General features: G+C 42.5%; 1 protein-coding gene across 1 annotated transcript; it reads right to left on the bottom strand.

Moving 5' to 3' along the window:
• Window positions 1-3,015: 3,015 nt before the first annotated feature.
• Window positions 3,016-15,043, bottom strand: LOC112081191 (uncharacterized). The gene is made up of 6 exons (XM_070446406.1): window positions 14,198-15,043; window positions 10,744-10,874; window positions 10,361-10,546; window positions 6,303-6,464; window positions 4,576-4,687; window positions 3,016-4,360 (listed from the first exon to the last, which is right to left on the bottom strand). Exons 1-6 carry the CDS (start codon window positions 14,442-14,444, stop codon window positions 3,438-3,440), a joined length of 1,761 nt encoding a protein of 586 aa, XP_070302507.1. The 5' UTR covers window positions 14,445-15,043; the 3' UTR covers window positions 3,016-3,437.
• Window positions 15,044-15,706: the final 663 nt, after the last annotated feature.

Here is a 15,706-nt window from a genome sequence, read left to right as displayed (position 1 = left end):
CAGTGATTAAAGTCACATTAAAACACGAATTAAGCAGAAAATAGCTAATTTTAATAATATGGCCCCCAAATTAATTTATAAATATCCAAATGGCCCTTGATGGCAAAAAGGTTCCCTACCCCTGATCTAATAGAACACAGAGGGTTTTCTTTAATAAAAGCTTCTCTAATGTTAAACATGTAAAGTGTGGTGTACCACTACTCTCTTGGCCCTCTACTCTTTTTTTTTTATACCAATGACCAATGGCATTAAACAAAACCTGTGTGTTCATGTATGCTGATGATTCAACCCTATACGTGTCAGCAACCACAGCTAGTGAAATCACTGCAACCCTAAACAAAGAGACCCTAAACAGAGTTGCAGTCAGTTTTAGAATGGGTGACCAGTAATAAACTGGTCCCGACATTTCTACAGTATTATATTGAGCACAGGAGGTTGGTGGCACCTTAATTGGGGAGGACAAGCTTGTGGTAATAGCTGTAATGGAATTAGGGGAATGGTATTATGCCATTAGCTCCGTTCCAGCCATTATTATGAGCCGTCCTCACCCCAGCAGCCTCCACTGATACAGAGCCATGATTCCATCTCATATAGCGCAAGTTAACAGCAAACCTGTTTTTTTTTAAACAAAGCAACGGCTCTCCCCCATGTGACCAACTTTGTGTGTATATACTGAAATGTACAGTGTCTTCAGAAAGTATTCATACCTCTTGACRTATTCCACATTGTTACAGCCTGAATTCACAATGGATTAAAAATAATTCWAAAACAATTCTCAKCCWTCTACACACAATACCCCATAATGACAAAGTGAAAACTTATTTTTWGAAATTTTAGCAAATTGAAATACAGAATTATCTAATTCACATAAGTATTCCTGAAGACACTGTACATTTCATCATCCTTGAGATTGGAGTCCTTTGTTTGGACATTCAATTGTTTGGACATGATTTAGAAAGAAACACACCTGTCWARACAAAGGTCCCACAGTTGACCCCACAGTTGGCATCTCAAAGCAAAAACTATACCATTAGGTCCAAGGAACTGTCTGTAGCTCCCTGAGGTTGTATMCTTCAACACAATTCAATGGGAGTTTCTCCCATTCTTCTCTGCTGATCCTCTCAAGATCTGTCAGGTTGGATGGGGAGTATGGCTGCACAGCTATTTTTACATCTCTCCAGAGATGTCAGATCGGGTTTTAAGTCCGGGCTCTGGCTGGGCCACTCGAGGACATTCAGAGACTTGTCACGAAGCCACTCCTGCATTGTCTTGGCTGTGTGCTTTGGAAGGTGAACCTTCACCCKAGTCTGAGGTCCTGAGCGCTCTGGAGTAGGTTTTCATCATGGATCTCTCTGTACTTTGCTCRGTTCATCTTMCCCTCAATCCTGACTAGTTTCTCAGTCCCTGCCGCTGAAAAACATCCCCACAGCATGARGCTGCCACCAACATGCTTCACCGTAGGGATGGTGCCAGGTTTCCTCCAGATGTGACACTTGGCATTCAGGCCAGAGTTCAATCTTGTTTCTAATGGTCTGAGAGTCCTTTAGGTGCCTTTTGGCAAACTCCAAGCGGGCTGTCATGTGCCTTTTACTGAGGAGTGGCTTCCGTCTGGCTATTCTATTTAAGGCCTGATTGGTGGAGTTCTGCAGAGATTGTTGTCCTTCTGGAAGGTTCTCTCATCTCCACAGAGGAACTCTGGAGCTCTGTCACAGTGACCATCGGGTTCATGGTCACCTCCTTGACCYAGGCCCTTCTCCCCCGATTGCTCAGTTTGGCCGAGGCAGCCAGCTCGAGGAAGAGTCTTGGTGGTTCCAAACGTCTTCKATTTAAGAATGATGAAGGCCACTGTGTTCTTGGGGACCTTCAATGCTGCAGAATTTTTTTGRCGCCCTTCCCCAGATCTGTGCCTCGACACAATCCTGTCTTGGAGCTCTAAGGACACTTCCTTTGACCTCACGGCTTGGTTTTTGCTCTGACCTGAACTCTCAACTGTGGAACCTTATATAGACAAGTGAGTGCCTTTCCAAACCATGTCCAATCAATTGAATTTACCACAAGTGGACACCAATCAAGTTGTAGAAACATCTCAAAGATGATTAAAGGAAACATGCCCCTGAGCTCAATTACGAGCCTCATAGCAAAGGTTCGGAATACTTATGTAAATAAGGTATCTGTTTTTTATTTTAAATACATTTGCAAACATTTCTAAAAACCTGTTTTCGCTTTGTCATCATGGGGTATTGTGTGTAGATTGATTAAATCAAATATTTTCCTCATCAATTTTAGAATAAGGCTGTAACGTAACAAAATGTGMAAAAAGTCAAGGGGTCTGAATACTTTCTACTGAACTCTACTGTCATGTCCAAACTTGTGAAACGTAGACGTATACGATTGGTTTAGATTTTGTCTAGGTCGGCCCAACTGTGGTCTTGTTTGGGGGTCGATTAGAATAATAACCAGTGTGTAGAATTATACCCAAATATGCAAAGGTGGATATCGCATTTTTCTACCTTTTTGTGTACCTATTCAGAATTCATCACCATAAACATTCAAATCCATAATTATGAATTTCTATATAGTACAGATCAGGGACCGATGATGTCATTTCATTACCATAATTCTGTTACCGGATGTAAATCCACTTCAATTACCAAAATAGATGTGTTCAAACTCAAGGTGTCATGTCATAGCTGAAACACAAAGATGTCTGCAGAAAGAATGGCATCTTAATTCAGAGCAGATATTCACCAAATTCAACAGAACAGCATAAAGGTTTATATAAGGAACTCTTTGCTGTACTTACAGAAACATGAAATTATATTATAAAATGTTAACCACAGTTGAGCCCATCTCTAGCACTGTGATTCAAGTACCTAACAATATGGAGCCATTGGAGTTTATTATAAAACAATTCCGTATGTGTTGATTCAAGAATGAAGTATAATGTTTTGGTTCGACTGAAATAAGGGAAACTCAGTCCCTGCAATGATACAAAAATAACCAAGTCAGTCAGCACAGAGTCAATTTTGTATTTCATGTTTTTTCAATGGTCACACACTCAACATGAAGTTCAGTACTTTTATTGCACAAACGATACATGACAAGTAAAATAACTTTTCTGTAAATCTGGTGCCCTCGCTTTGGAAAAGGTTCAACATTACAATACACATATCTTTACATAAAGTAGTAAAGTAAACATGAATTAAGGCACTATAATTTCCTCATTATAAAACACCAGCATCAAACCAAAAGACAAGGTTATCAATTTATCAGTGAAGCATTTTTACAGACACGATCACACCAACCATCACCATATCATCTACTCTGCCTCATCATACTCTTTCTTTCCTCAGTTATCCTCATCCAGTTCTCTATACATCTAAAACCAACAGAATTAACTACAAACTAACTTGTACTACACTACATATCACTACAATCTATACATGGCTGTGTGCATTTTCTGCTGGTGCATCCTGAGGTAGCGTACAGGTGAACGGCCTCTCTCCTGTGTGGATCTTCAGGTGCATCTTCAGATGGTGCTGGTGGGAGAACCTCTTCTCACACTGGGGGCAGCTGTAGGGTTTCTCACCCGTGTGGACCCTCTGATGCCTCTTCAGGTTGGACGGGTGGGAGAAACTGGCCCGGCATAGGGGGCAGACAAACGGTTTCTCCCCAGTATGCATCCTCTGGTGGATCTTCACCTGTTTGGGGAAACTGAAGGCTTTCCCACAGAATGAACACAGGAAGCGCTTCTCTTTGCCTCCGTATTTGCTGATAGCATTACTACTAATGTAATTTGTCAATGGGCTTGTGTAGCCATTTAGTGTTGAGGCACTGGCATTGTCTGAGGTCTGGTTTAACAGGAGGAGAGTATGAGGAGGATGAAGGCCAGGGAGTGTCTGTGCTGTTGCAGGGTCCATGTTCCAGTTGATAGATCCTATAGAAGGCAGGCTGAAGGCAGCACCTGTTAGAGGGACCATCAGTRTCTCTGAATCACAACTATAGGAGCAGGACGGATCAATGCTAGTCAAGTCTGTGTCTGTTCTCTCCAGACAAATACGGACACCTCCTCGTCCCCGCAGACCAAATCTACGCCTCGCCCTGGTCTCAGCCAGTCTGTTGTCATGGAGACTAAATTCAGTTGTTGTTTTGTGTTCAACTGTCTGTTTCTGGTTGTGGTTAACAGTGTTGTTCCCAAGCCCAGAATTGAGGATGCTGTCCCATCCACTGACATCCACTATGTCCCCTCTGGTCCTGGCCTGCTCAGTGATGTTGTCCCCTGGACCCTTAGCTGCACACGCCTGGGTCTGGGAATCCAAGATGGCCGCCCAGTCTGCTCTGTTTGGCTCGAGCCAACCACCTTCAGGAAGAGGTTAGAAAATAGACTTCACAAACATGGCAGAGAAGACTCTACATATGCAGTGGAGTCAATTACTTGCTCAAGTTCATACATTTATAATGTGTGTGTTTTGTATATAAACATAGGGTTGTATTGACTTAATTTTATGAATGAATAAGAAAAAAAATTGCCCATTGAAGATCTATTACTGTAGGCTATATGTATTTCTCCCTTACCTTGCTCCCCCATCTTTAGTCCACTCAGCAGATCAATGCTCTCTGGTCCGTATTCTATCGTCTCCTCTTTGACCAGCAGCAGGTCAGGCTTCCCATCCTCCATGTCTACTGACTGTAATAGATACAGAGTGAGAGGATGTTGGATCAAGAAATCTCATATGAGCACCCTGCTATGGAGCATCTTCTGATTGGGCAAAGAGGGATTGCTATGAGTACTATGCAAACATGTTAGTTGATTTGATACTATGCAGCAAATGTGTTAGTTGATTTGATTACTTGACACTCTTTAAAGCTTTGATAATTCAAAGGCACGGTCCCACACTTAAGACAAAATTAATCAAGACCTGGGCCCGTATCCACAAAGCATCTCAGAGTAGGAAATTGGTCGTAAGTGCTGAGAATCGAGACATTTTACTCCTACTCTTATGGGTAAATATGCAGRGAGTCAGTGGTTCCTGTGCCACTTGCAAATGCTTTGGAATTTGTTGGAATAATGTTTTGATATTTATATATGATCAATCCATAAATAATCTAGACCTACATGCAACAGTATCTCTTGCACTTTTGACAATCATTTCACATGATATGCCTAAATACTTATAACCACTAGGCAGAAATTAATAAACATGTTTTTCTTTTCATTATTTAATTTCCTAGAACATGTTATGTCAAGCTATCCCTTTGTAGCAATGGAAGGCATCTAGGGCTTAAGTTAACTTAGATTGTGTTCAATGAAAATGATAGACCTTTAGTAAAATGTTGCATGCAACATTATTGGCAAGTGACTTGATACCTACTGTGCCAAAGCGATATACAGTTGTTAAAAGGAGTGAGGAGTGTGTTGATAACAGCAATAGTCAACATTTTGCTTTAAACAACCATCATAAATTGGTTAAAAAAAAGGTTATGCATGCCAACATATCATGTAGGCAATAATTAAGATTAGGCAATGTGATCGTGTCAGGCGAAAATTCTAACATTCACAGTCACATTCATTGTGGTTTAAGACGTGCTATAGAGCAGGGGTTCCCAAACTTTTTCACTCAGGCCCCCCTTCCAGCATTGGAGAACATCCCGTAATATTTGAGTGACTCAAGCGTTACAGGAAAATCTATGGGCTAAAAAAACATTAGCTGACATGGGCTAGTTGATCTGGACATTTCTGACAAGTTCTAAATAGCTCTCTACGGTATGCAATGACTGACATGACAAGAGAAAAACTCATTTCGAAATTCCACCCTCCCTCCCCACAGTTTGGGAACCACTACTATAGAGTTCACAGCTGGCGATGCCTCATTGCGATTGGTTATTCCCCATCATTTGTGACAATGCCAATGAGCGTGCGTCATCACCATCTTTCATTTGCAGTACCTCAAACTGTTGTGATTACCAGCTGAGAAACTTTTGAGTTGATTTTACTCCTGCCTCAGAGTTTGTCTGGGCAGTGTCTTAACACCATCCTAAAACCTACTCTGAGCTGGGAGTGTTTTTAGTCTTAAAACAGGTTTGAACTGGATTCCTAGGACCTTTTCTGAGATGCCCAGGGCCCATATCCACAAAGAGTAGAAGTGCTGATCGAGGATCAGGTTCCCACCTGTCTACTTAGTCTTATTGATTATGATCGAAAAGGCAAAACTAATCCTAGATCAGCACTCCTACTCTGAGAGGCTTTGTGGATACGGGCCCTGACCTAATACCATTCAGACAGTAGTTCACAGTGGACTCACCTCAGTGAGACTGTGTGTGGTCCTGTGCTGCTCAGCTGGTTCTGTGAGTTCAGGAGGAGGTGTAGTCTGGTTGTCCTCCATGACCATGGTCTCCTCAGGGTTCCCCAGACCCTCCTCACACCCCTCCTCTTTCACCAGCAGCACCTCTGGACCCTCCTCCTCCTGGAAGAGACAGGTGATACAGATTATACAGACACTCCCTCAGGTACACATACACAGATAATAAACACACATTCAACATGGAGTGTTTACCCATCCACACTACGTTTGAGTCCTATACTGTAGTTACAGAATGATTTAATTGTTAAACCCATCAGGGTGGACATAAATATGATGTGGGTAAATTAGTCATCTATGATAAGTCAAACAAACCTGAAAAAACTACTTTGACGTGTACAGTAGGTGTTTGTTTGTTTGTGGGTATATTTAGTAAGTGTATATTGGTTATAAAGTGCTGTTGGGTGTATGCAGAATAGAGTGAGATCAGATGTTGTGTATATTAAAGAGAGTCTCAATGACCGTGTTGAAAAAGTACCATTTTGTGTTTATTAATAAACATAAACAAGTTTTAAATACACCACACACGTCAACTACAAATCTGCATTCATATTCTGGTGCATCCGGTCTTGAAAAAAAATTKAGTATTGAATGGAGGTAATGAAATAMGCATTTGTGAACATCATTATAGCTTACACWGTACAAACACAATACGTAACAGACTTTAGGCTTTTCCAGTATATGCCTTATACACCGAGTGTACAAAACATTTAGGAACTAGGCTTGGGAGGTAAACCGTGTATACTGGGGTATTTGGAAATAGCCACAGAATGGTTTATCAATACCGTATTAACTATTTCTTTGCAGTTTTTCAATAAATGTTTATGTTTGTAGCTACTTAACAACTACGGGATCATTGTTCCTACACCGGGACGGTTGTTGCTCAATATGCYATAATGTGACTAGAAAACATTGTACACAACAGCCAACTTTCCGGGACATGTCTTATATGGGCAAGCTTAAATTCTTGTTAATTTACTGCAGTGTCCAATTTACAGTAGCTATTACAGAAAAATACACAACAAAACACATCACGGCAACTGGTTTGATACATTCACCTTGAAAGTAAAAAAAATGTACTTACATTCAGTAATCTTCATCTGATTTGTCATCCTGWGGGTTCCAGAGATAAAATGTAGTGTAGTTTTGTTAGAAAAAATAAATGTCTATATTCAAATGTAGAAACTGGGTTCTACAGTTTGACCCCACTGCTGTCTCTGGCTTCACCCCCCCAGTCTGAAGCTTTTGCACACACTGCTGCCATCTTGTGGACAACATCTAAAATGACACAGAATCCTAACATATGCCCTGTCTCTTGCATTTTGAAAATATGATGGAACAAACATGTATTTTTTGTTTGTATTATCTTTTACCAGAGATTCTCCTACATTAATTTCACATTTCCTCAAACGTCAAAGTGTTTATTTTTAAATGTTATCAAGAATATGCATATCCTTGCTTCAGGTCCTGAGCTACAGGCAGTTAGATTTGGGTATCTCATTGTAGGAGAAAATTGYAAAAAGGGGTCTGATCCTATTAAGCATATACCTGCAGTCAACTTGTGCAATACGTTAGGAGATAAAGCATATAGCGTTCTTCATTAGACATCATTTTACATTATGAAGCTTACCYCAGTTCCCCAGAACAGTTGGTTTGCAAATAGCACAACGGGAGAAAGCGGGAGCAGGTGAGTCCAGCTGTGTAGACAGGGGTCGCGTTTTATATTTAACTATTTATTTATTTAACTATAGTTTTCCTTCACAATAAATACAMTAGTGAAACACATTCGGCAGAAAATAGCTTCATTTTCATCAGATGACAACAGAAGTGCAAAGCTATTTGACTGGCAGCCACACAAATAAATTAACTTAGAATGAAAAAMCAAGGTATTTTTTTTGCAAAAGCGATGCATGGCCATAGTCTTTCTAATGTTTATCATAGAAAGAATGTAGCCAGCGACATTTCCTAATGTTTTGCTTAAAGTCAATCTTGCATTTGACAGAAATTACAATAAGCATTTTAGATCTGCGTTTACAAAATACAGCAAGATATTTCCTGCGTGAAAAACACAATTTGCCTAAGCTTAACTTGCTAGTTATCTAAGTAAGTGGCTGAATTAATAAAGGTGACAGGCATCTTTCTCTTCTCCATTCTCTTCCTTTTCATCGTTAGAACCATTTTGGGAAACCGGGCCCTGGCATTTACAAAATTACACTGATTGGCTCAAGAGGGCCCTATAGCAATCAACTGAAATTCTAAAGTTTAAACAAGCATATCTCCTGTCTAGACATGTTTACTGTTGCTGTGAAGCCCATCATGGTGGATATACACTGTGTACAAAACATTAGTGTACTTTCCARGACCAGGTGAATTCAGGTGAAAGCTAAGATCCCTTATTGATGTCACTTGTTAAATCCACTTAAAAATCAGTGTAGATAAAGGGGTGGAGACAGGTTAAAGAATMATTTTTAAGCCTTGAGACAACTGAYACATGGATTGTGTATGTGTGCCATTTAGAGGGTGAATGGGCAAGACAAAAAAATGTTAAGTGCCTTTGAACGGTGTATGGTAGCAGGTGCCAGACACACCGTGTGTCAAAAACTGCAACGTTGCTGGGGTTTTTTCCGCTCAACAATTTACATGTGTATCAAGAATGGTCCAACACTCAAAGGACATCCAGCCAACTTGACACAACTGTGCATTGAAGTCAAAATTGGCCAGCATGCTGTGGAACGCTTTCGACACCTCAATATTAGGAAGGTGTTCCACACAATGTCTGGATGCAATATTTTACCCAGGAATATTCAACATTGAAATCTGTTACTCTCGTTATTCTAAATMCATATGTGGATATATTTTGCTTACAAGAATGAAAATGTATATTTGTCTTTAAATCAGGGTTTGATCTAAATGTCAGAGGATATCYCGTGGAATGGTTACTTTCTATGTTATAGAGTGGAATTGTTTTTCTGCTGGTGCATCCTGAGGTATCTCCTCTCTGAGGACCTCTTCCCACAGTGCGTACTGGCAAACGGCCTCTCTCCCARGTGGACCCTCTGGTGCCTCTTCAGGTCACCAGTCTGGGTGAAACGCATGTGACACTGGGTACAGCTGAAGGGTTTCTCCCCTGTGTGGACCCGCTGGTGTCTCTTCAGGTCACCAGCCTGGGCGAAGTGCATGTGACACTGGCTACAGCTAAAGGGTTTCTCCCCTGTGTGGACCATATGGTGCCTCTTCAGGTTGCCAGCCTTGGCGAAGTGCATGTGACACTGGGTACAGCTGAAGGATTTCTCCCCTGTATGGACCCTCTGGTGGATCTCCACCTTCTGGGGGCAGCTGAAGCCTTTGTTACAGAACATGCAGAGGAACCGTTCCTCTTTACTATTGTCTGATGTTGTTTCCCATCCCTGAGCCTGCTCTCTAGCCCTGTTGTTTGAGTTCAATACCTGATCGAAAAGGACGTGGCCGTGTGAATCGAAAGGTGCCATCAATGTGGACACTGGGTGTAAAGGGGAGTGGGTCGCAACATTTCCATTTGTCTGTAAGCTTTCCCTGTAGTCTAAGAAGTCACTGGTGTTGCCCTGCGAGTGTCCTTCTCCTAAGTGAGTCTCGTCTGCATTCCATGTCAGAGGAGCGTCACCCTCCACTTTCACAGTGACCTCATCTACGACCAGACCCTCCCCTTTCTTATCTAGGCACCCTTCAGAGTATACACTWCTACTGTACCGGTTCCAGTCRCCTCTCATTGGATTAGTCTGTGTATCCAAAACCAATGGCATGTCACCAGGTATCATCTCTGTCTCCGTAACATATGAACAGGACGGGTCATTCTGAGTCTGTAACACGTCACCTGACTCCTGATGGGACAGAACCGTCCTCAGGCTCATGTTACCYTYAAGTAAATACTCTGAGCGAGCAGGAGGACAGTCAAGTTGTCCCAGCCCCGTTAAAGTCTCGGTGTCGGTCTCTGACTTGAGGACGGCGTTCGGCGTTCCACTGACCTCCGTGATTCTGCATCGGGTCCTGGGCTGCACTGGGAGGGTAGCGGGGTCCTCCATGGCCACAGGGGGCGCGCCAGCTGCTCCAGTAGGAATGTCTCTGCTGTGCCGTGGGTCCTCCTCTCCTTCAGAACTCTCATGCTTGACCAGAGACAATCRTCCAGGACCTGCAGCCTCTGTATCTGCAGACTGACAAGAAGAGAGGAGGTTATTACCGGTACATGAGTTTAATTGGATAACAATGTAGTAAGGAAGTCTCACAAGCTCTTCTGGCAGATAAATGAGGATGTTACATGTGAGCAGGTGAAAAGCTGAGCGGAGCCTTTCTGAAATAAACTGGCCACATTTGATGTACTGTAATTCTGATGTTATACTGTTACACTAACCTCTATCATGATAACGTGCTGGGTTGAGGTTCTACTCCCCTCATCAACAGTGATTGGTTGGTCATCTCTCCATGTATTGTGTCCCGCTGGCTTCACAAAGCTCCTGTGMCCTCCAGTGAGATGTCCTTCACCTGAGAGAGTAATTGGGGGAAAAGAGGTGGTTAGGTTAGCTACTATCAATGCCATATTGTACACTATTGACACTGTCTAGAATTGGCAAGGATGTAAGGTAACACAATATTCAATAATAAAAAATGCATTGTAAAATTAATGCATTCTTTATAAGTTAAGGTAGCAAACTCACTAAAAGTGGCAGTAATAAAGTCTCTCTGGAAAAAGCCAAATCTTGACCCAGAAAGTTTTTTATATTATCGGCCTATATCGAATCTCCCATTCCTCTCAAAAATGTTAGAAAAAGCTGTTGCGCAGCAACTCACTGCCTTCCTGAAGACAATGTATATGTAATGCTTCAGTCTGGTTTTAGACCCTATCATAGCACTGAGACTGCACTTGTGAAGGTGGTAAATGACCTTTTAATGGCGTCAGACCGAGGCTCGGCATCTGTCCTTGTGCTCCTTGACCTTACTGCTGCTTTTGATACCATCGATCACCACATTCTTTTGGAGAGATTGGAAACCCAAATTGGTCTACACGGACAAGTTCTGGCCTGGTTTAGATCTTATCTGTCGGAAAGATATCTGTTTGTCTCTGTGGATGGTTTGTCCTCTGACAAATCAACTGTAAATGTCGGTGTTCCACAAGGCTCCGTTTTAGGACCACTATTGTTTTCACTATATATTTTACCTCTTGGTGATGTCATTCGGACACATAATGTTAAGTGTCACTGCTGTGAGGATGACACACAGCTGTTTCGATGAAACATGGGAAGCCCCAAAATTGCCCTCCGTGGAAGCCTGTATTTCAGACATAAGGAAGTGGATGGCTGCAAATGTTCTACTTTTAAACTCAGACAAAACAGAGATGCTTGTTCTAGGTCCCAAGAAACAAAGAGATCTTCTGTTGAATCTGACAATAAATCTTGATGGTTGTACAGTCTGTCTCAAATAAAACTGTGAAGGACCTCGGCGTTACTCTGGACCCTGATCTTCTTTTGACAAACATATCAAGACTGTTTCAAGGACAGCTTTTTTCCATCTACGTAACATTGCAAGAATCACAAACAGAATGATGCAGAAAAATGTATCCATGCTTTTGTAACTTCTAGGTTAGACTACTGCAATGCTCTACTTTCCGGTTACCCGGATAAAGCACTAAATAAACTTCAGTTTGTGCTAAACATGGCTGTCTAGAATCTTGACTAGAACCAAAAAAATATATATTACTTCAGTGCTAGCCTCTCTACACTGGCTTCCTGTTAAGGCAAGGGCTGATTTCAAGGTTTTACTGCTAACCTACAAAGCATTACATGGGCTTGCTCCTACCCATCTTTCCGATTTGGTCCTGCCGTATATACCTACACGTACGCTACGGTCACAAGACGCAGGCCCCATACTATCCTAGAATTTCTAAGCAAACAGCTAGAAGCAGGGCTTTCTCCTATAGAGCTCAATTTTATGGAATGGTCTGCATACCCATATGAGCGACGCAGACTCGGTCTCAACCTTTAAGTCTTTATTGAAGACTCATCTCTTCAGTAGGTCCTATGATTGAGTGTAGTCTGGCCCAGGAGTGTGAAGGTGAACGGAAAGGCACTGGAGGAACAAACCGCCCTTGCTGTCTCTGCCTGGCCGGTTCCCCTCTCTCCACTGGATTCTCTGCCTCTAACCCTATTACAGGCTGAGTCACTGGCTACCGGTGCTCTTCCATGCCGTCCCTAGGAGGGGTGCATCACTGACGTGATCTTCCTGTACGGGTTGGCACCCCCCTTGCGGAGATCTTTGTGGGCTATACTCTGCCTTGTCTCAGGATGGTAAGTTGGTGGTTGAAGATATCCCTCTAGTGGTGTGGGGCTGTGCTTTGGCAAAGTGGGTGGGGTTATAGCCTGCCTGTTTGGCCCTGTCCGGGGGTATCGTCAGACGGGGCCACAGTGTCTCCCGACCCCTCCTGTCTCAACCTCCAGTATTTATGCTGCAGTAGTTTGTCGGGGGCTAGGGTGTCTGTTATATCTGGAGTATTTCTCCTGTCTTATCCGGTGTCCTGTGTAAATTTAAGGTATGCTCTCTCTAATTCTCTCTCTCTTCCTTTCTTTCTCAGAGGACATGAGCCTAGGACCATGTCTCAGGACTACCTGGCCTGATGACTCCTTGCTGTCCCCAGTCCACCTGGCCGTGCTGCTGCTCCAGTTTCAACTGTTCTGCCTGCGGCTATGAACCCTGGCCTGTTCACCGGATGTGCTACCTGTCCCAGACCTGCTGTTTTCAACTCTCTAGAGACAGCAGGAGCGGTAGAGATACTCTTAATGATCGCCTATGAAAAGCCAACTGACATTTACTCCTGAGGTGCTGACCTGTTGCACGCCTCGACATCCACTGTGATTATTATTATTTGACCCTGCTGGTCACCTATGAACATCTTGGCCATGTTCTGTTATAATCTCCACCCGGCACAGCCAGAAGAGGACTGGCCACCCCGCATAGCCTGGTTCCTCTCTAGGTTTCTTCCTAGGTTCTGGCCTTTCTAGAGAGTTTTTCCTAGCCACTGTGCTTCTACACCTGCATTGCTTGCTGTTTGGGGTTTTAGGCTGGGTTTCTGTACAGCACTTTGTGACATCAGCTGATGTAAGAAGGGCTTTATAAATACATTTGATTGATAACGTTAGATAGTATTTACATTTACGAAAAACTTAGCTTAATTTAACATGGCTACCGGTAGGTAACGTTCAAAGACACAGCTCACAATATATATATTTTTTTGATTAACTGAAAATCCTTGCTGTCATCTCTGCAGACCATGTGTAACAGTATAACTATAAACCGTATAACTTTAAACCGTCCCCTCGCCCCGARACGGGCGCGAACCAGGGACCCTCTGCACACATCAACAACTGACACCCACGAAGCGTCGTTACCCATCGCTCCACAAAAGCCGCGGCCCTTGCAGAGCAAGGTGCAACACTACTTCTAGGTTTCAGAGCAAGTGACGTAACTGATTGAAACGCTACTAGCGCGTACCCGCTAACTAGCTAGCCATTTCACATCCGTTACACATGACTAACGTCCGATAACCCAAATGACTTATTGAGTGGCACCTTTCGAAAACCCCACATGTCCTTATACGGTTCCTTTCTAAATGTCCACTCCTTTCGAAACCACCACCTTTCCTGAGAGATGCACTGCACTGAGATATTGATTTACATATAGGTAGGTGGCAGCATAGACCCTAAGGGATGACCTCTGAGCGATTTTGTCGCAGTTGCACCGCTCACACACAACTGAACACATGTGCAGGAGGCGACAGGCATATATTTACAGCCTCGGCCTTCTGCAAAATGTACCTCTTGCCATTCCTCTGTATCGGTCGAGGATCTTGACACTACTGGGACGACTGGCGAGGCCGCGCTCCCGTGACACTTTCAGTTCCAGTAGCTGTAGTTTCCTCCGCAATGTCCTGTTTTCTTTCTGGCTTTGAGTTATTTCCAAACGAAAAACTGCATAGTCGTCGTCTACGAGTTTACAGATCTCTGACACGGCTGCATTCGCTAGCACCTCCATGATGGAGGCTATTTGAGTGTGAAAAACCATACAGTTAGCTAATGTTAGTATCTAGCTAGCTAGCGTTACCTAAATAACATTGATTGGCAACGTCTTGTCTCCAATGCGAATTAAATACTACATGTGGTAAGTGTGTGATATTGTGCAGGTAACMTAGTCATATTTTGAGTTCCAGGGTGTTAATAAATCCCCAAACAACAACGCTAACCTGGAAACTGTTCTTGATCACTGTTTACTTTTTTGTGTGGTTTTCCGGCAAACTATACGCTGTGTTAAGTATTACTGCCTTTCACAGGTCGGAGTGTGAATCGCACATTTAGTTCACAAAAAAAGCAGCTACAGGCTGCCTTTCATTAAATGTTTTATGCCGGTTTGATCGCGGGGTAGGCACTAGTAATGTCTGCAGTTTTCGGTTTGGCTATTTGTTTCAAGTGTATTAGTCTCTAAATAAATCTGTTTGCCAAAATCCGTCATCTCTCCCATGTCTTATTCGACGAGTAGTTCTTTAAAAGTTTATTGCTTGCCTACATTTTACTCCCTCTGTTTAATATAACACACATACATTAATTATTAATTTCGGTTGCCTATCCTGACGAAGTTTGTCCTATAGAAAGTATTTGACTCTGACGAAATTAAGGAAATTAGAGGGGGAGGGTACTTCGGCAAGGCCATTTTCTTGTCTGCTGACATTCTCCACCCCCTTCTAATTTCCTTAATTTTGTGGCTAGAGGCTTTAGACGCTTCTGATAAATTATGTCAATTAGCCTATCAGAAGCTTCTAAAGCCATGCCATCATTTTCTGGAATTTTCCAAGTTGTTAAGGCACAGTCAACTTAGTGCATGTAAACTTCTGACCCACTGGAATTGTGATACAGTGAATTATATGTGAAATAATGTCTGTAAACAATTGTTGGAAAAATTACTTGTGTCATGCACAAAGTAGATGTCCTGCCAAAAGTATAGTTTGTTAACAAGAAATTTGTGGAGTGGTTGAAAAACGAGTTAATGACTCCAACCTAAGTATGTAAACTTGTGACTTCAACTGTATATACACACACACACGGACATGTACATAATGAACTCGTACACATTGTAAATATGAAAATAGAATACAGTATTTCAGAAAGTGACCTACCGCTTGCATGTCAATAGACTGGGAAGAATTAACCTTTGCCATCTCCACCTATCTGTAAGCATGACCAATGGCATAGCACCTTATTGATTTGTGAATTCAACCAACCAATAGGAATACCTAAACATCAAATACATATTTCTGCCGTGTCATGTGGAAA

Source organism: Salvelinus sp. IW2-2015, linkage group LG13 (genome assembly GCF_002910315.2).
Source record: "Salvelinus sp. IW2-2015 linkage group LG13, ASM291031v2, whole genome shotgun sequence".
Lineage (NCBI taxonomy): Eukaryota > Metazoa > Chordata > Actinopteri > Salmoniformes > Salmonidae > Salvelinus > Salvelinus sp. IW2-2015.
This window is presented reverse-complemented; position numbering and strand designations above follow the sequence as displayed.